Source organism: Gobius niger (genome assembly GCF_951799975.1).
Source record: "Gobius niger genome assembly, chromosome: 4".
In the NCBI taxonomy this organism is placed as follows: Eukaryota; Metazoa; Chordata; class Actinopteri; order Gobiiformes; family Gobiidae; genus Gobius; species Gobius niger.
This window is the reverse complement of record NC_136855.1, coordinates 6,435,778-6,455,408: the sequence shown is the minus strand read 5'-3', so window position 1 is coordinate 6,455,408 and position 19,631 is coordinate 6,435,778. Positions and strand designations below refer to the sequence as shown.

Below are 19,631 nucleotides of genomic sequence, written 5' to 3'. Positions count from 1 at the left end.
CCCCACTGGCCTTAACCGAGTGCATTTTCTCCAGTTCAGCTTTACCCAAATCTAAAGGTTTACAGCCTACAGGCCACTGCAGTGCCTCATTTCAAAGCCAAGACCTGTAAAACGGATCTTTTTCCTCGTGTTTTTTCCGTGTTGTCGCAACTAGTTTTGACATTTCTTTTCATTGCTTTTTTGTTGCTCTTTTGTTGCGTGGTCGTCACTTTTTCATTTTTTTATTTATTTTTTTATTTTTCCCATTTTGTTGTTTTTTCGTCACACATTTTGTCACTTTATTGTTATTCTTTGGTTGCATTTTTATCACTTTATTTGGTTGCTTTTTCATCCTCATTCTTGGCTATTTCTTTTTTTTTTTTGCTATTTAGACGTTTTTTTGTTGTTTCTTTCAAGCTTTTAGATTTGGGTCAAGCCAAATTGAGGAAGATGTGCTCGGTTCAGGTGGGAGTTAAAGCAGTACCAAGTAACTCTTGCCCCTAGAGGCCATAAGCGCAACTGCAGGTGTCATAGCATGTTGCAATTTAACATATTGTCTTGGAGAGTAAATCGTACGCTGACAGAAAAGGCGAAGGGACAGAGGAATAATTGTGCATCCAATTATACAATGGAAATTAAAAATTTTCACTCAAACTTGGCTGTAAATACTGTTTAAAGTGACGCTAGCCTGCAGTTAGCTTTGCCCGCTAGCATGTTATCTTCTTCTTCGTGACTTCATTAGTGTGTATTGGTGGCTCCGGTCCGGTGGCAGTCAAGTTGCAAACATGGTTTTCTGGCCAGAGACACCAGGGGGAGATGAAAGACCCTCCAATCATCCCATAAACACTTGTATTACCCCCACAGGGACTACGGAAAGGATTTATTAAGGTAAACACGTTACTTAGTACTGCTTTAAGAGGTTCAAAAGTCCAAGTCTGGAGAGGGTGGAGCCACTAAAGTAGAGGTTGTGTTGCGTGAGTGGAACAAAAACTTCATTTGGGGGGAAAAAAAGGCCATGTGCGACTCATCTAACTGGTCCTTCAGGTTTCTCCCAGAAAGGAAATGACCATATTTGGATTACAGCGTCAGCTCGAGCTCCTCACACAGGACACATGGATATAAAAAATGTCAATACTTGTGAACGAATACGCACAATGTTGGAGGTACTGATATCTCCGGCTCCATAACGTCATAAAGTAAGCATCGTAGGGGTGAGTTTAGTCTTTTTTTTTAACTCCGACATGTAAACCAAGATGTTAATGTAAAAAACTAGCAGAAAATCTCATCACATTGACCATCCATGTCTCGCCTTCATAAAACTCTTCAAACTTAGCCACCAATTCGTCAGGATATCCCGCACGGTAGCGTTCTTTGTTGGTTTATTTGGATCACGTTGTGCCGCCCGTGTCGGAGTGAGGTCTGAAAGCGCCGCCCAGTCCCAGGACATCCCACACAGGGTTCCACAAACTCCAATCCATTACTAATATACGGCTGAATATTTATCACTGAGGTATTTTTGAAAAAGCTAGATTTCAATATTTGTCATTTCTTCGTAAATAATCGTTTAAAAAAAAACAAAAAAAAACAAAGATCCATTTTGCTGGGGAAAAAGCTGTTTATAGTCGTCCCCCAGTGTAACATAAATATCCCGTAATTTCATGGCACTAAACTATAAAGACATCCCGCTGGAGTAAAGAAAGAACTTTGACCTAAAAGCCTGTCGTGTTCGCTTTGTTCAGTGTGCTTAAAACGTCGTGTTGTTTCCGAGATGAAGCTCTAAAGACAAAACCAGACGTAAAAAGGGGGTTGTGGGCTCCATTTCGTGAGTTTGCGGTGTCCTCGCTGTGTCAGGAGTTCACACGGGCCATTTCTAAGCCCAGGGAAACTTCTGAGCTGAAAAATGTGCACAATCCGCCAAAACTGCTGCACAACTTACCATTTTTATTACTTTTTGACAAACTTTTGCCGTTAAATAGCTGAGCAATGTCCTTCATTTCCGAAACATTTCAATCTAATGCCAGTTTCAGTCCAATTCAATGCTTCTTAAAGGGACTATACGGAGTTTTAAAATGTTAAAACTAAATATTTTCATCCCCCTACATGTTCCAGCCATGTCCCAATGTGTAGAATGAGCCCAGACTTATCCACCACAACTGCCTCTAATATCCTGCACTGTCACTCAAAAAGGTGTTAATTTGGGTCCGAAGCGCCGTCATGCAAGAGCTTAATATAGAAGCTGCAGTTACGCATGAGACCTGAGGTGGCAGTAGTGAGCATAAAATGACTAACTTGCATGTAGCCCCTTTAATAACATTTACAGACTTCTTTTTGGCACAAATGATGAGCTGGGTACAGTTACATTTTTTTCAATACCAGTACTTTAAGGAAGTACTAAGTAACTCTTTCCTCTAGAGGCCATAAGCGCAACTACAAGTGTCGTAGCAAGCTGCGATTTTTTAACTTATTAATTGTCCGTGAGAGTAAATACTACGCTGACAGAAAAGGCAAAGGGACAGAAGGATATTGTACATCCAATACATACACATACACAATGGAAATCTTTTTTTTTCACTCAAACTTGGCTATAAATACTGTTTAAGTGGCGCTAGCGCGCAGTTAGCTTTGCCCATTAGCCTGTTAGCTTCTTCTTCGTGATGCCATTAGTGTGTATTGGTGGCTCTGACCCGTAGGCAGCGAAGTTGCAAGTGTGGTTTTCTGGCCAGAGACACCAGGGGGAGATGAAAGACCCCCCAATCATCCCATTAAAACTTGTATTAATCCCACAGGGACAACGGAAAGGATTTATTAAGATAAACAAGTTACTTAGTACTGCTTTAACAATACTTGGTTTTCGATACCAATAACTGAACGATACTTTTTCAGATACTTATACTAATATATTTGTCGTCTAGAACCAGAAAACAGAAAAATAATGTGTGTAACATCTGAAAATTTATCATAATTTCCAATGTGTGTGAAAAATGGGGAATCATTTGGGGGAAAATTGTGGCAAAAATATGGAACAAACATTGAAAAAAAATGGGGCCAAAACATGCAAAAAATAAAATTGTAAGTCACTTCTTGGGGAGAAATATCAAAAAAATATTAGATTCATGAAAATTCATAAAAAATTTAGAGGGGAAAAAAACAACAAAAGAATGGAAAAAATGTTTTGAAAAGTAATATGGAAAAATGGGGAAGAATAGAAATTTTTTGAAAAAATAAAAATTAACAGGGATAGGGAAAAAAATACGAAAAAATTGGGTGACATTGGGAATAATGTTAAAAATTGAAAGAATTTTGAAAAAAATTAGGGGGATAGGGAGTTTTTTTTTCTACCGTTGTGTAGTCTTGTTCAGGACAATTATCTTTTTAAGCGACCTAAATTAAGATGGTCGCTTAAAAAGGCGACCGCACAATTTAGCATATTTCTGATAGTATGCTATCGATGACTAAGCGATATTTTTGCAGACATGTTTTCTCTCAATATTGCCCAGCCCTCAGTACAAACATCAGCTGTTTGTTTAGATTGTTTTGTCACTCACGGCCTGAAAAGTTCGGAAGCATCACGACTTATTCTCATGTGGTGCAGCTCGGACACAGCGGGGACTCGCAAACTCCTGGGACCTTCATGAACCCGTCTGGTCTCAAGTGCAGCCCCCGACAACCAAAAATCTCACAACCTTTTTTTTTTCTTTTCTTTTTTGCCCTGAATTTCAAGTCACGGCGGACTTTTTTTATTTGACACTTTTGTTGTTTTCAGCATGTAAACAATCTGTAAACCTTTGAGATAATTAGAATAAATCTGTCTTTTTTTTTTCCTAGATATAAATATGTAAATACCATTTCATACATAAGAGAGATTAAAACTGTAGTAGCTCGTTGCATCAGTTAATAACAAACGTACATCGGAATAAGATTATTGCCTTAAAATAAGTAACTTTGTACAGTGTAGTGAGCTATAAATATCTGACGGAGATAAAGCGGCGGGACTGGGCGAGGTTTCAGAGCGGGGTTTGGGGGGGGGGGGGGGGTTGGGGTTTAGGGGTGTTTTCGGGGGGGGTACAGTCCTGCTCTGTTTATGGCCGTCGAGTCGGACCGGAGGCTGTCGGAAACATCACAAGCTGAGGTAACAAAGAGTCGTCCTGTGGAGACAAAAAGCACAGCGAGATCTGGTCACGGCGGGCTCAAAGTCACGGTCGTCTGTTAAAACAAGGGGAAGGTGTTTTAAAGCCACGCAGCGGAAAACTGCACACCACAGAAAGAGTCAAAGACAGGCTGCTCAAATGAATATGTTGAATATGATTTCGTGACAACCCTAATTTGTGGCAACTTGTTTTGTTTTAGGCAGTGCACAATCTACAATGTTCCACAGTGTGGCTTTAACCAAATTCCACAAAATAACAGGAACACTTAATAAAACGATATTTGTTTTTTGAGAACCCACCTGTAGAGTCAGTATCATGTGGCGTTGGAGTTCACTGCCTTGGATCCATCTGAGTTGGCGTTGGTCTGTTCCTTCACAACGGGAACTGAAAAAAACAAGAGCGTTTCATCATATATGCTCAGTGTGGTGTGTTCAAGGTCTGGGGCCTCAGGTCAGGTTTAGTGTGTGTGGGTTTGGTCCCCCTCACAAACCCAATTTCGGTTAATAAACTATAATTGAAATACTGTTGATTGTTCTGTCACATTAAATGATTTACTTCTTTTTCAATTCTTTGTTAAGGCGAGACGTTGTCGGTGAATTGGGGGGAAATTAAATGTAGGGATGTCAATTTTTCTGTAGATTAAATATATATACGAGATATTTTCCGTCACTTAAGATTTTCAAATACACAATAAAAATACTTCATTGTGTATATGATAATATTAAATGCCATGACTGAAAAAGGTCAAAATAGACAATATTTTGTATAGCCAAATCTAAAAAATGGGTCATGCCTTGTTTAAGTGGTTTTATATTATGATGACGTGTCTGCGTGCTTCGCTCACGCGTCTGCGTGCTGCCCTCACGCGTCTGCGCTCATGTGTCTGCGTGCTGCCCTCACGCATCTGCGCTCATGTGTCTGCGTGCTGCCCTCACGCATCTGCGCTCACGTGTCTGCCCTCACGTGTCTGCGTGCTGCCCTCACGTGTCTGCGCTCATGTGTCTGCGTGCTGCCCTCACGCATCTGCGCTCACGTGTCTGCCCTCACGTGTCTGCGTGCTGCCCTCACGTGTCTGCGCTCATGTGTCTGCGTGCTGCCCTCACGCATCTGCGCTCACGTGTCTGCCCTTACGTGTCTGCGTGCTGCCCTCACGTGTCTGCGTGCTGCCCTCACGTGTCTGCGTGCTGCCCTCACGCGTCTGCCCTCACGTGTCTGCGTGCTGCCCTCACGCGTCTGCGCTCATGTGTCTGCGTGCTGCCCTCACGCATCTGCGCTCACGTGTCTGCGTGCTGCCCTCACGTGTCTGCGCTCATGTGTCTGCGTGCTGCCCTCACGCATCTGCGCTCACGTGTCTGCCCTTACGTGTCTGCGTGCTGCCCTCACGTGTCTGCGTGCTGCCCTCACGTGTCTGCGTGCTGCCCTCACGCGTCTGCCCTCACGTGTCTGCGTGCTGCCCTCACGCGTCTGCGCTCATATGTGTGCGTGCTGCCCTCACGCATCTGTGCTCACGTGTCTGCCCTCACGTGTCTGCCCTCACGTGTCTGCGTGCTGCCCTCACGTGTCTGCGCTCACGTGTCTGCGCTCATGTGTCTGCGTGCTGCCCTCACGTGTCTGCCCTCACGTGTCTGCCCTCACATGTCTGCGTGCTGCCCTCACGTGTCTGCCCTCACGTGTCTGCGTGCTGCCCTCACGTGTCTGCGCTCACGTGTCTGCCCTCACGTGTCTGCCCTCACGTGTCTGCCCTCACGTGTCTGCCCTCACGTGTCTGCCCTCACGTGTCTGCCCTCACGTGTCTGCCCTCACGTGTCTGCCCTCACGTGTCTGCCCTCACGTGTCTGCCCTCACGTGTCTGCCCTCACGTGTCTGCCCTCACGTGTCTGCCCTCACGTGTCTGCCCTCACGTGTCTGCCCTCACGTGTCTGCCCTCACGTGTCTCACAAATATGATTGCGCGCTTCAGTCAGGTCTGACTCTGCAGCACTCCACGCACGGGCTGTCCGGTCTGGTCTTCTGCATACCTTTTGAGCAGAGCTGCGATGCATGTGTGCGCGAGCCCATCCCACCCTCCCCCACCCCCGTCGCGAGGCGCCGCGCTTCTGGCAGCAATAAAATGAAAAAATAACGTTGGGTTTATTTCGGGCTCGGGTCTACATTTTACGATAATTGGTCGGGGTCGGTTTGGGCTAAATTTTTTGGGCCCGATCTAATCTCTAGTCTGCGTGCTGCGCTCACGCGTCTGCGCTCATGCGTCTGCGTACTGCGCTCATGTGTCTGCACTCATGCGTCTGCGCTCATGCGTCTGCGTGCTGCGCTCATGCGTCTGCGCTCATGCGTCTGCGCTCATGCGTCTGCGCTCATGTGTCTGCGCTAATGCGTCTGCGTGCTGCGCTCATGCGTCTGCGTGCTGCGCTCATGCGTCTGCGTGCTGCGCTCATGCGTCTGCGTGCTGCGTTCATGTGTCTGCGTGCTGCGCTCATGCGTCTGCGTGCTGCGCTCATGCGTCTGCGTGCTGCGCTCATGCGTCTGCGTGCTGCGCTCATGCATCTGCGTTCTGCGCTCATGCGTCTGCGTGCTGCGCGCATGCGTCTGCGTGCTGCGTTCATGTGTCTGCGCTCATGCGTCTGCGTGCTGCGCTCATGCGTCTGCGTGCTGCGCTCATGCATCTGCGTGCTGCGCTCATGTGTCTGCGCTCATGCGTCTGCGTGCTGCATAGAGGTGCTCACAGAAGTACGGGTGCTGCATGGCCTCTGCAGCGCTCAGTCTGGTCTGATGGTCGTAGCGCAGCAGCTTGTCCAGCAGGTCCAGGGCCTCGGGGCTCACCAGGTGCTGGTTCTCCGGCTGAACAAACTGCTCCCAGCGCTTACGGGACTGCCTAAGAGAGAGGGAACACCAGCATTTAGCCTGGGGCACTTGGGGAGTGTTCTTCAGTTTAAAAAGAGAAAATAAATATTACTTTCAAATTTAAATACTATTTTGCAGTAAACATTTTCAGTTTATTCAGATTATTAAGGTTGACAACACATTATTTTTTATTTCCCGGTTAAATAAAGGTCAAAACAAAAACTTTTTGAGGTCGCCATCTGCTGGAGTTGTTTTCAACCCTGGAAGTCCATGCTCTCACCATCCACAACATCACCGACTTTTGGACATAACTTTGGGACGAAGAGCAATAGAGAGTGGCAGTCTTTTGTGTTGAGAGATTTCAAGCTTTTAAACAAGGTGGAGGTGGAGGCTCCTTTAAATAAAACTGGGGTGCACTCGATTCAAGATTGCACCAATTATAATAATCAAAAAGGAATAGATTGATAATTATAGCAAAGTTATAAATCTCCATTTGGGTCAAGAAATTTCAGAAAAGGCTTTGTCCATGTGTCTGTATGTGCTAGAAAAGTACAAACAAGTATAAATGCTGCCAGTCAAAGATATTTAATAAAACTCTTGATAGGACATCACGCTCATTGACTTGGCAAATGTGGCGGCCATCTAGTGACTGGTCGACGAAGCTAACTCCTATGCCACCAATGCCAAACCAGGAGCAACATTTTCATAGATCCAACGGCAGAATGTGAGATACAAACATCCAATCACACACTTTGAGGGCATTACTTCAAAGTGAAATGTCTAATTTTTTAGTTGTTTTGTTTAGGGTTCAGTGGTTAGCATTTATTGTATTCCTGTCCCAAGTTCAGTAATTATTGGTCATGTTGTGTTAAAGAGTACAGAAATACAGTTTTAAAGTAGGAAAAACAGTATATAGGAAATAAGAGGTGTTTACATTTGATTTACATTTCACTTGGTTAGAAGAATCTTACAACTGTATTACTGTGGACGTGTCCAATCTAGAGGTTTTTTTTCTTCATATGTGCTATTTTTTTATTTTTTAGGGTAATGGGGGCCCAATCTTGCCTAGGGCACCAAATACGTACTACTAAGTTAAAGAATGTCCTGAGAGGAAAAGGTTATAGCATTACAGCAGCATCCAGTGCTACAGAATAAAACAACATGTTGGTTTGGACTCACTGTCCGAGCAGGTCCTTGAAGCGCGTGTCCAGCTCGATGTGGTATTTGTGCAGGTATCCAAACAGCTCGTCTGTGCCCAGGACTTTGGCGATGCGCACCAACTGCACAAACAGGTCAGGACGCTCAACAATCTTCTACAGCTCATGATCTCACGAATGTAAACAGTGACTCTTCAGCATTTAAATCTGCTCTCTCTGATACATAAATGAGGCTAGAGCATGAAAAATTACAGAGAGAGAGGACTAGCAGAAGCGGACGAGGCCAGAGCTCCCTCCAGTGGCCGCAGACGGTACAGCGGGTAAAGATATAAAAGACATGCATATATGTGTTAGAAGAACCCGAGTACCTGGTCGTAGTTGTCCTGTCCGTGGAAAAAAGGTTCTTTGAGGAAAATCATACTGGCCAACATACAGCCCAGACTCCACATGTCCAGGCTGTAGTCGTACATCTGGAACACGCAGAGACAAAAGATGAGCAAACACAGCTGAAAACTAACAGGACAAAGATATTTACCAATTCTAAGGTAAACTTTTTATGGAAAAAAGAAAGTTTTATTAGTGCGTATTTGACCAGCGGCTGTATGAGTGGCCAGCATGGCGTCTTTCTTCACATCTTCATCATTACTTTGCAATAATAATAAGATGCAGCTTTGCCCTGGAGGTACCTGATAGTCCACTAGCAGCTCGGGGCCTTTGAAATATCGCGAGGCCACCCTGACGTTGTACTCCTGGGCCGGGTGGTAGAACTCTGCCAGGCCCCAGTCGATGAGGCGCAGCTGGGCACAGAGGGTTCAGAGGTCAGTAAAGATGAGAATCAGTATCAGAATGTCTGCAGTTTTACACGGGCGGAGGTGTTTGTACCTTCCTGAGTTGGTGGTCGATCATGACATTGTGCGGCTTCACATCTCGATGCATGATGCCCATACTGTGGCAGTAATCCAGGGCCTGGGCAAAAGAGCGGGCATTATACATTACCTCACACTTTTCATATGAACTCATACAAAACAAGAGCCGGATGCATTTCCAGAACATGTTTGTAGAGCTTGCGGAAACTGATTCATGCTGTTTTCAGAGGATGATTATCAGTAATGAAATATTTGTGCAGCATTGTGCTGCTGCTGAGAAGGTGATTGGCTGTGAGCTCCCATCTCTCGAGGATCTGTTCACCTCCAGGACCCGGAGGCGTGTGGGTCAGATCACAGCTGACCCTCCTCACCCTGGACACGGACTATTCACCCCTCTCCCCTCTGGCAGGAGGCTACGGTCCCACTCAGACCCAAACCTCCCGCTACAAGAACAGTTTTGTCCTCTCCACCATTAGACTCATGAACGACAACTCTGTCTCAGACTAATGAATGTAATAACCTGTTGCAGCCATTTGCACAGCTCTATATATGTGGTAGGTCCACACTCATATCTGCTGCTATCACTTAATGCAGCTGCACATCTGTGAATACAGTCCACTCTATGTCACATTGTTGTTTTTAGCTTTTTTCGTCATGCCCTTATAGCCTTATAGTTTTAAAGATTTTATACATTATTTTTATCTAAATTCTGTGTCATATGTTTTATGTTGCACGATTGTAATGAGAAAAAAATCCTAGTTTAAGAACCTGTTCTCAAACAATGACAATAAATACTATTCTGATTTGCCAGCTGCAACAGTGAGATTAGATATTGAATACCATACTATATCTTCTAAGTACAAAGCAGGAGTGCAAAATCTGGGGTCTGTAGGTGCTACTAACGTGGAGATGTTGCTTGTTACTTTGGTCGGGACATGGCATAATGAACACATAGTTAATGAAGACATATGGGACTCATGCATGTAAACAGGCCACGTCGCAGCCATGGGCTCATTTCCATCCGTTGTCAATAGGACTGGTACTGGGTGTGTTTCATATTTGAAATTCTTCAAAATTGCCGTCCTTGATTCTTGGTTTTTTCTCAATGAGCTTCACGAGGTATTTGTCCCTGAAATGTTTGTGAAGTCCAAACCATCCAAGGAGAAGGCGGCTGTTTTGAAGAATGTGTCAACTTTTCTTTGTTTAAAACATAATTCCACATGTGTTCATTGATAAATGAGACTCTACAATGGAAATAGTCTTGACGTTTATGAAAAACCAATACATTAAAAAAGCATTTTTAAACTTTTGACGAGTACTGTATACTAAAATATTTGTCATCTAGAACCAGACAACAGAATATGTTATTGTTATTTCCATAAAAGACTATTTGTTTTACATTTGTATCATTTATTTTGAAAGTAATTTCCTTTAGTGCGGTCTGTGGACCAAACAGTCATCTATATTTTTTTAGAATAATATTGATAATGGCTTACACTCGTATTGTGCTTTACAAGCCTGTGTTACCAAGTTTCAACTTTTCAAACTTTCTTGCTGTTTTTGATAACACAATCTGCTTCATCCTGGCCTATCGTACATATTTTTAGTCGTGGGGGAAAGAGGAGGACTTTCACGCAGCACAGTAAAGATGTCAAAGTGTAAAGATTTGCTTTTCTGTTAACAGCAAAATGACTGAATATTTTAAAATGTCTCTCTCGTCTCAGGGTTTTCCCGTTTCTTTCACTGACCTTTAGCAGCTCATACATGTAGAAACGGATGTCGTAGTCCGTCAGCTTCTGGTACAGCTCCTGCAGACCACAAGGGGGCGGCGTTACAGAGGCTTCGCAGAGTGAGACAAAGGCGGCAGGTGAACAGTCATGATGTGTTTAGTGGCGGATGTACCTTAAAGTCTGTGTTATTGATGAACTCAAAAACAAGCGCTGGAGTTCGCGACTGCAACAGACACACGGTTAGAGCCGCCAGCCGTGGATTACAACAACAACAACAACAACCACAATGGGTTAGAGGCATTTAACATGGCTACGGAACAGAAAACATGACTCTCCGCTCCGTCTGACCCAAAATACTGCCATTACTCAAAGTTATTGTAACGTTATGCCTCCCCCTGCTGGCTGAACAGACGGAGCGTGTGTGTGTCACTCACCACCGGGTCTTTGACGGTGTCCACCAAACGGATGATGTTGGTTCCTCCTTTTAGGTTTTCTAAGATTTTGATTTCTCTTTTGATTTTCTTCTTTTTCACCGGCTGGAAAACACAAAAATAAATATTTCTGTTAATAAGCTGTGACAGTTTAGCAATCACACATTTCCGTTCGACTCACAAGTAACACGTTTATGTCAGTACAGTATTTCCAACTAGACAAAACACACGGTCATGTGATGGATGAGACGCAGTGATGAGTGAAGTCCGTAAATGGGTGTTGCCCCTGTCAGAGCGGCGGTGCTGTGTTCAGGACTTACTTTGAGTATTTTGACGACCACTTTGTCATTGTTGGTGACGTTTATGGCTTCGAACACTTCGCTGTATTTCCCTCGGCCCAGTTTGCGCACCAGCTGGTAGTTGTCCTGATTACTGCGAGAGGAAAAGGGACATTTAGAACCACACCTGCCGTACTACGGAAATACTCCACTCTGGGCTTTGTTCTCGTCCTCGTCTCTGGTTGTCCTGGATGAGTTCCCATTTACCAGTAGTTCTCGTCTAGTCCGAGTTTTATAATTGGGCTGTTCAGGTGTTGATGAAATGTATAATAAACATGCTCACATTTAAGGCGAAACACTAAAGGTGAAAAGGGAAAAAATACAACATTTTGTGATATCAATTTGATCCTCCTGAAGAGTAACCCAACCAATGTGTTGGCCAGATAATATATTGGGCCGATATTTTCAATATCAGCTATTGAACAATATCGGCCAATAAAAAAGCCGATATCTCTGGAACCGATTTTCACCGTGAGGGGAGCAGAGAGACATCACAGTGAAACTCGGTCACGAGTTTGTTAACCAATCAACTGGTTAACCGCTAAAAACTGCGTAACCAAGTAAAAGCATTTTGCTTGGTAAACGGGCGCCTTTAATTTGCTGTGCCTTTGCAAATACTTGTAATACATTTTTGCACCACCAGAGCATGGCTTGCTAGTTTTCAATATGAAGCGGGCCAAAAACAGCACATCGTGGGAGCTCTTTACAACAGAGAATAACGGATCAAAATGTAAGTATTGCATTGCAGTGCTTAGATATACTTCAAATGCAACTTTGTTGTTGTACCATCTCAACAGCCGACACCCAGACATCACTTAGGAGGTAGCCAATATTGAAAATATGCTAGTATCGGCCGATAATCGGTCGGGCCCTACTCATTATTGTTAAAAAGTGGTGGAGAAATAAGTGTTGGATGGATTACTGTTTGGACCATGTGGATTTGTTTTGAGGCTGCAGCCGTGGATTATCTGGATTCTAACAGTGAAGTTTGATGTTCTTTTATACTTATAAATGTGCTGTTTACTCGTGGTTCTTCATGTACATTAGTAAGTTGTTAGTGGCCTTTTGAGGCTCCGCACACAAACCTGCACTCACTGTCTGCCTTTGGCACTCTTTAAACAGCAACACTTGTTTTGCGTCTCCTTTGCAGATGTTTGTGTGTTGCAGATGTTTGTGTGTTGCAGATGTTTTGGCCACAGCATCTGTTAACATGCTCGGCCATTTTTATGTTTTTTCTTTAAAACATTAAAAAATCGAATCGAAAATCGAGATCACTCAATAAGGGGAAAATAATCAGGATTATATTTTTCCCAAAATCGCCCAGCCCTATGTTTAACTATAGGCTATTTGAAAGATTAGAAAAACATTACATCAAACTAAATTACTTAAAGGGACTATACGGAGTTTAAAAATGTTCAAATTAAGTATTTTCCTCCTACATGTTCCAGCCATGTTCTAATGTGTAGAATGAGCCCAGGCCTGTTCACCACAACTGCCTCTAAAATCCTGCACTGTCACTGAAAAAGGTGTTACTTCGGGTCCGAATTGCCGTCATGCACAAGCTTAATATAGAGGATACAGTTACACATGTATGACCTAAGGTGGCAGTAGTGAGTATAAAACGGCCAACTTGCATCTAGTCTCTTTAAAACACCAGCCAACCCCCATGATATCGGTATCGGACCCAAGAAATCCATATCGGTCTACTGTAGATTACTGACATAATGGGAAAAAGTTTTCATATAAAAATAAAACATCTTTTGTGCAAAAACTACCAACTATACTTTTGGCGGGAATAAGGAACCCCGAGTGTAGCCAGGTGGAGACTAGAGTTAATTTTGTTGAATCACAAAGATTTTTGGATATTGTGTTTGGTTTTGTTGTAAAGCTAATGACATTTCTTTTTCTTTTTTGTTATATGGATTTCAAAGCTCCATAAATCAGGCTTGCGTGAAGATATTGAAAAATTCTACAAAATGTTTTTAAGTAGACAAGAAAAAGTAGAATTTGGCGTCTGCGGGTGCTTCTTTAAGTCGAGATGTTGTCACAAAGAGGAAAAAAGCATTTTGGAAGCTGGAAGTTTCTCTGGGGAATCAACATCTTAATCTTGAGAGTTCGGGGATTGTTTGTTTCCAGGTCAAAGGAAATAAAAAAATAAAAAAAATCAAATTATTTTCTTGTAGAAAAACAGCCCCCGTGGTCTGTTGTTTTATGCCCAAACATAGCGCACAGGAAATCCAAGGGACATTCACTGCTCCAGCCATGGACGATGTGCTGAAGACTTTTGCTCGTTCAAAAGGCGACAGTTTGTCCCGTATTGACCCGTCCCGTCTCACCTCCAGTTGGGCGTGTAGGCGTCGTAGTCCCAGTACTCGCGGTTCTTGTGGGTGTTGACGTCGGTGTAGACCCGTGCTTTGCTGGAGGCGGGAGTGGGTCCGGGCATCGCTGGCTCTAGAGCGGAGCGCCCCCCGCAGGTCTCATGGGGTTCAAGGAGGGCCGGGACACAGCGCGGTCCGGAGGTGATCGACTGTAGCCCGAATCGCGAGAGCGTCAGGACCAGAGCGAGGCCGGAGCGAGACAGGAGCCGGGCGGCCAGCTGGGAGACAAAACACAACCGTGAATCAAGCGGGAACGGGAATCGTGTCCGAAACAACCCAGCGGAGACGAGCGGGAGGGAATTTTAAAGTGCATTTGATCCTTGTTCAGATTAAGGCTGTGATCATGTGGACTCGGGAGCTTCGTGTGCTTTAACCTCTTAACCCCCACATGAACCGAGCACATGTTCTCCAGTTTGCCTTTACCCAAATAAAAGTGTGAAAAGAGTGACAAACATGTGCTGGAAAAAAACGACAACAACACATAAAAAAGCGACAAAAAAGGAATTAAAAAAAGACGAAAACTCAACAAAAACACTTCCAACAAAAGAGCGACAAAAAAGGCAAACATTTAATGAAAAGTGTCGAAAACACAAGTCTTAGCTTTCAAATGAGGCGTTACACTGGCCTATAGGCTGTAAGCTCCAGTCCAGAAGCTTTTAGATTTGGGTCAAGCCGAACTGGAGAAAATGCGCTTGGTGAAGGCAGGAGTTAAGAGGTTCATTTTGGAAAATGTCGTCATAAAATCTGTTATTGACTAGCAAATGAGCAAACAGTTAAAATGGACATATCCTGCATTCAGGCATAAAAACACAACATTCAGCATTGATATTGATATTTCACATTTTACCATGTTTAAGTGATAGTCTGTAAGATTGCAAAAGTGCGAAGTTCCTTCCTTTAGTTACAGCGTAGTTTAAGCTTCAGCTCGGCCAATGATAATGTTGGATTATGGGCTTTAAAAATGTGGACAGTTTTAGGTTTTACCAAATACACTAATATTGTCAACAACTTTAGACATAAATAAACAATAACATATTTTGTCTATAAACGCTACAAAAGCAGCGTCAGCTCGCTTCCTAAATGTCTCTGACCACTTGCACCACCACCCCCACCGCCTTAGAGGGAATTGACACGGCCATAGAGTCCGACTCACTTCAAAATGGTGTCATTTGTTTGAAATTGTGCCCACACGCGGCGCGTTTGTGCGCACTTCATTTAGGAGTTATTGATCATTGATTGATTACTGTCTGGCAGCAGTAACGAATGACACCATTTTGAAGTGAATCGGACGCTATGGCCGTGTCAGTTCCCTAAGGGTTCCCTCTAAGGCTGGGTCGTGGTGCGAGTGGTCAGAGACATCGTCATCTTGAACCAGAAAACAGAACAATAATGTGTGGGAGATGAGGTAATGTACATTATCGGGATCATCTTCAATATCAAGAAATGTGTGAAAAACTGGGAATAATTCCGGGGGGGGGGATTGTGAAAAAATGGGGGAAAATGCGGCAAACATTGAGGAAAAAATGAGGAAAGAAGTGAAAAAACGATTTTTTTTTTTTTTATTCAATCCTTACATTTTTTCCCCATGCTGGTTGTATCTAAACGTTTTTTTTTCTGTCACCAGACTGGAATCGTTCAATGGTTCCCAGCCCTAGTGCAGACAAGCACCTCGCTCACTCTTCCTCTCACTGCTGTGAGCGAGGACCCGCGAAGAGAACAAGCGCTTTTGGAGGAAAAATAAATAAAAAATGACTTGCACAGAAACAAATTTGTTAAGCCTTGAAGTCGGTCTAGTCTAAGTTCATGAACCATCTTAGTATTATTGTTTTGTAAAATGAGATCCAAACAAAACACAGTCTTTCATTTCTTGAACTTGTACTTTCTTTTACAACATTGCCCAGCTCTTGCCCTTTTCTACCCATATGGACATGTTTCTGAGCTCCCGAGGCCACATGAACGCCTCAAAACATCCCAGGTCCACGATTACGGAAGAAAATGACACGACCAATTACCAGAATGTGATTCATCAATGTAATGAAACCATGCAAAAAATAAAAAATAAAAACTCCTCATGCAGGCGGCACAACATGCACAAAAAGAGAATGGTGCGTTTGCAGTGGACGGTATTGGTTTGTTCTTCACTAAATTCGTAGCTACTATTATTGTGTATTTATTATACTCAAGAACCTGCTGCAAGTGACCAGATACATTCACTTAACCACTTAACCACCACCTGAACCCAGCTTTGTTTGGTTGGATGAAAACGCAACAAAAAAGGGGGGAAAAAGGTGACAAAAACATGACAAAAAATGCAAGGGGAAAAAAAAAGCAATGAAAAAGCAACAAAAAAACGACAAAAAAAAGAAAACATGACAACGCTTCAAAAATGTGACATAAATGCGGGGACAAAGCAACAAGAAATTTACAATCAGTTTTGTAGGTCTTAGCTTTCAAATGTAGCGTTACCCGGGCCTAGAAGCTGTAAACTCTCAGTGCTCGTGTCAGGTGGAGGTTAAAAGGTTATTTTTCCCCCCACTTTTTTCATTTTTTTCCCATATGATGCAAAAAACGATTCGCCAAAAGTATTTTCTGTGCGCATATGTTATAACTCGTTTCTACATCTCCAGAATTTTAAACATAATAATTAATACAGTAGTGTTTTATACAACTGGTTTGTGACATCTACAACATCTGCATCTTGGGAGTGACATATCTTTAAAGATCATTTTACAAAATTGCCCATTAAAATCCCCCATTAGAATGAAAGTTGGAGGTTCCCAGTCTGTCAGTCAGTTTGGGGGCCTGAGAATCAGGACGGGGACAAAATATCGGATCGGACTTGGATCGCAATACCAAGCATCGCAATACTTTATCAAGCATCGCAATACTTTCAATGATGTGTTTTGGAGGCATTTTTATCACACACTCCTTTGTTTGCCAGTAACAGTTACACAGCACGTTTTGTGTTGATTCACTTTTCAATCTTAACACTTCAGTAAACGTAAAATGGCATCTGGTTTATAACTTCAGACGTGTGACTTTTTACACATTTGAAGGTAAACATATCACTGATCATAATTGCTTACTGTATCGCAATACGGATCGGCCCCCGAGTATCGTGATATGTATCGGATCGTGACAAAAGTGGATCGTCCCAGCCTTACTGAGAATCATATCCAACAATTAACCCCCAAAAAAAGCTTCTTGGGGAAAGAAGCACCAAAACAGTCACACAAAAAATAAGAAGAAAACAAGGATGTAAATGCAACAGGAATGTGACAAAAACTCAACAAAGATGTGACAAAAACTCAACAAAGATGTGACAAAAACTCTACAAAGATGTGACAAAAACTCTACAAAGATGTGACAAAAATGTGACAAAAACTCAACCAAAATGTGACAAAAGTTCAACAAAAATGTGACAAAAACTCTACAAAGATGTGACAAAAATGTGACAAAAACTCAACAAAGATGTGACAAAAACTCTACAAAGATGTGACAAAAGTTCAACAAAAATGTGACAAAAACTCAACAAAGATGTGACAAAGATGTGACAAAAACTCAACAAAGATGTGACAAAAACTCAACAAAGATGTGACAAAAACTCAACAAAGATGTGACAAAAACTCTACAAAGATGTGACAAAAACTCTACAAAGATGTGACAAAAATGTGACAAAAACTCAACCAAAATGTGACAAAAGTTCAACAAAAATGTGACAAAAACTCTACAAAGATGTGACAAAAATGTGACAAAAACTCAACAAAGATGTGACAAAAACTCTACAAAGATGTGACAAAAGTTCAACAAAAATGTGACAAAAACTCAACAAAGATGTGACAAAGATGTGACAAAAACTCAACAAAGATGTGACAAAAACTCAACAAAGATGTGACAAAAACTCTACAAAGATGTGACAAAAATGTGACAAAAACTCAACCAAAATGTGACAAAACAACAACAAAATGACAAAAACTCAGCAAAAATGTGACCAAAAAAAAAAAAACATTAAAAAGGTGACACAACACAGCAACAACGCGAGGAAAAAGATCAGTTTTGTGGGTCTGAGCTTTCAAATGAGGTGTTACACAGGCCTATAGCCAAAGAGGACAGAGGGCATTCGGTTTAGGCGGGTGGTAAGAGGTTAATAAACTAGACCTGCCACAGCTTGAACAATCATCCTAAAACGCTAAACAAAAACACTGCTCTTCTATGTAAATCCTTCCCTCACACCTTTGCATCAAGACCAGAGATCGATGTCTGTGTGAAAGTAAACACCACATTCTTCACTTTGGGTGTAGCCCTCAACCAAAACAAAGTCAAACTGGGGTTAAGAGAGAATTGATTCTTATAATCCTGCTCATTCACCTGCCACAGACAACGATCAAATCTCAATCAAGCAGCTGTAGATCAGGGATTATTTTAAATCTTAAGATGAGTTCCCACTGATATTGATTTGTTTTTGTCCATTGATTGGCTGTCTTCACTACACCTTGTTAGTGGTTGGAGGAAGCATCTTTGAAACCTAGATCTTAAGAGAAATTACAACGTTACAGGTAAAAAGAAAGAACAAAAAAGCAGACACAACAATTCATATTTCGGAAGGCGAGAAGCTCCTGTTTGCAAAATCTTGCTACTAACATTGTCGTTAAAGCTTAGTTCTGTCAATCTCAACGACCAAATGCATGCTACTTTCGTAAATACAATGCGTTTAAGGGGATTTACAGGTTGACTTCGTGTGGTGATGTCTCACAAAGCTTATTTTTCTTATAACAAGCGTAAAGAGCGCATGCATTCATGGTGCACACAAATAATGTGACATGTATTTTGACAGCGTTAGCATCAAGCTAACATTCCAGCGATACCCAAAACGTAACGATTACCACCATTTACTCCCCCCAAAATACGAGTGCTATCTATGTTTTAAGTCAACAACGACGGGTTTAGCATGTGGTGAGCGTTGTTAGGCGCAAAACGTGAAGAAAATGCAGGGTTTATTACCGGTGAAGTGGCGCAGAAGTGCAGAGGCAGAGATGGAGGAGATGCTAACAGGCTAATGCTAACCTCGAAGAAACGGTGCGGCTCTGGAGGTTGTGCAATAAAAGCAGCGGTTCAGTGTCTGCGGATGGACAAATTAATAATCCGCAGAATCCAAGGGGTAATGTGCTTGTTTCGAGGGCCTAACTTTTATATTATTCGTCATTTAATTCTATTTTTTGAAGGGTGGGGAGAGTAGGGGGCTTGCCTTTGCAGCAAACTTCACCCGGAACTGGAAATGCGTCTCTCTTTATTTTTTTATTTTTTTAATTTGTCATAAAGTTTATTTAAGGTGAGTTTTTTTGTTTTTGAAAAAAAAAAATGCAATGTTTCAAGACTAAAGTTATTTTACTACAGGAGAAATTAAATAAATAAATCTAGCTGATAAGTTCATTTGCATGTCTGGCTCATTCATACTTCACTACCTGCAAGAACTGTGTTCTTACACCGAGACCTGAAGATCAGAATGAAGTCATTTTTGCCTTGCAACCAAGCAAAAATGACTTGTTCTTATGAGCCTAACCTCTTTTTTGTCTTGTTTCCACTGTCTTTTTGTCACTTTTTAGTTGTGTTTTAGTCGCTTTTTTATTGTTGCTTTTCCTGCACTTTTTTGTTGCATTTTTATTCTCGTGTTTTGTCACTGTTTCGACGCTTTGTTGAAGAAGCTTTTAGATTTGGGTAATGCCAAACTGGAGAAAATGTGCTTGGTTCAGGTGAGGGTTAAACG

General features: G+C 42.4%; 1 protein-coding gene across 2 annotated transcripts; it reads right to left on the bottom strand.

Moving 5' to 3' along the window:
- Nucleotides 1–3,517: 3,517 nt before the first annotated feature.
- Nucleotides 3,518–19,143, bottom strand: LOC306961953 (casein kinase II subunit alpha'-like). 2 transcript variants are annotated; one of them, XM_079554928.1, is made up of 13 exons: nucleotides 18,869–19,143; nucleotides 13,826–14,085; nucleotides 11,472–11,583; nucleotides 11,155–11,256; nucleotides 10,893–10,943; nucleotides 10,739–10,798; nucleotides 9,007–9,090; nucleotides 8,811–8,921; nucleotides 8,493–8,594; nucleotides 8,147–8,247; nucleotides 6,850–6,998; nucleotides 4,427–4,511; nucleotides 3,518–4,124 (listed from the first exon to the last, which is right to left on the bottom strand). In XM_079554928.1, exons 2-12 carry the CDS (start codon nucleotides 13,930–13,932, stop codon nucleotides 4,441–4,443), a joined length of 1,050 nt encoding a protein of 349 aa, XP_079411054.1. In that variant the 5' UTR covers nucleotides 13,933–14,085; nucleotides 18,869–19,143; the 3' UTR covers nucleotides 3,518–4,124; nucleotides 4,427–4,440. The 2 variants fall into 2 exon arrangements, with proteins under 2 accessions (XP_079411054.1, XP_079411055.1); XM_079554929.1 differs by having other exon boundaries at nucleotides 18,932–19,143.
- Between the last annotated feature and the right edge of the window lie 488 nt (nucleotides 19,144–19,631).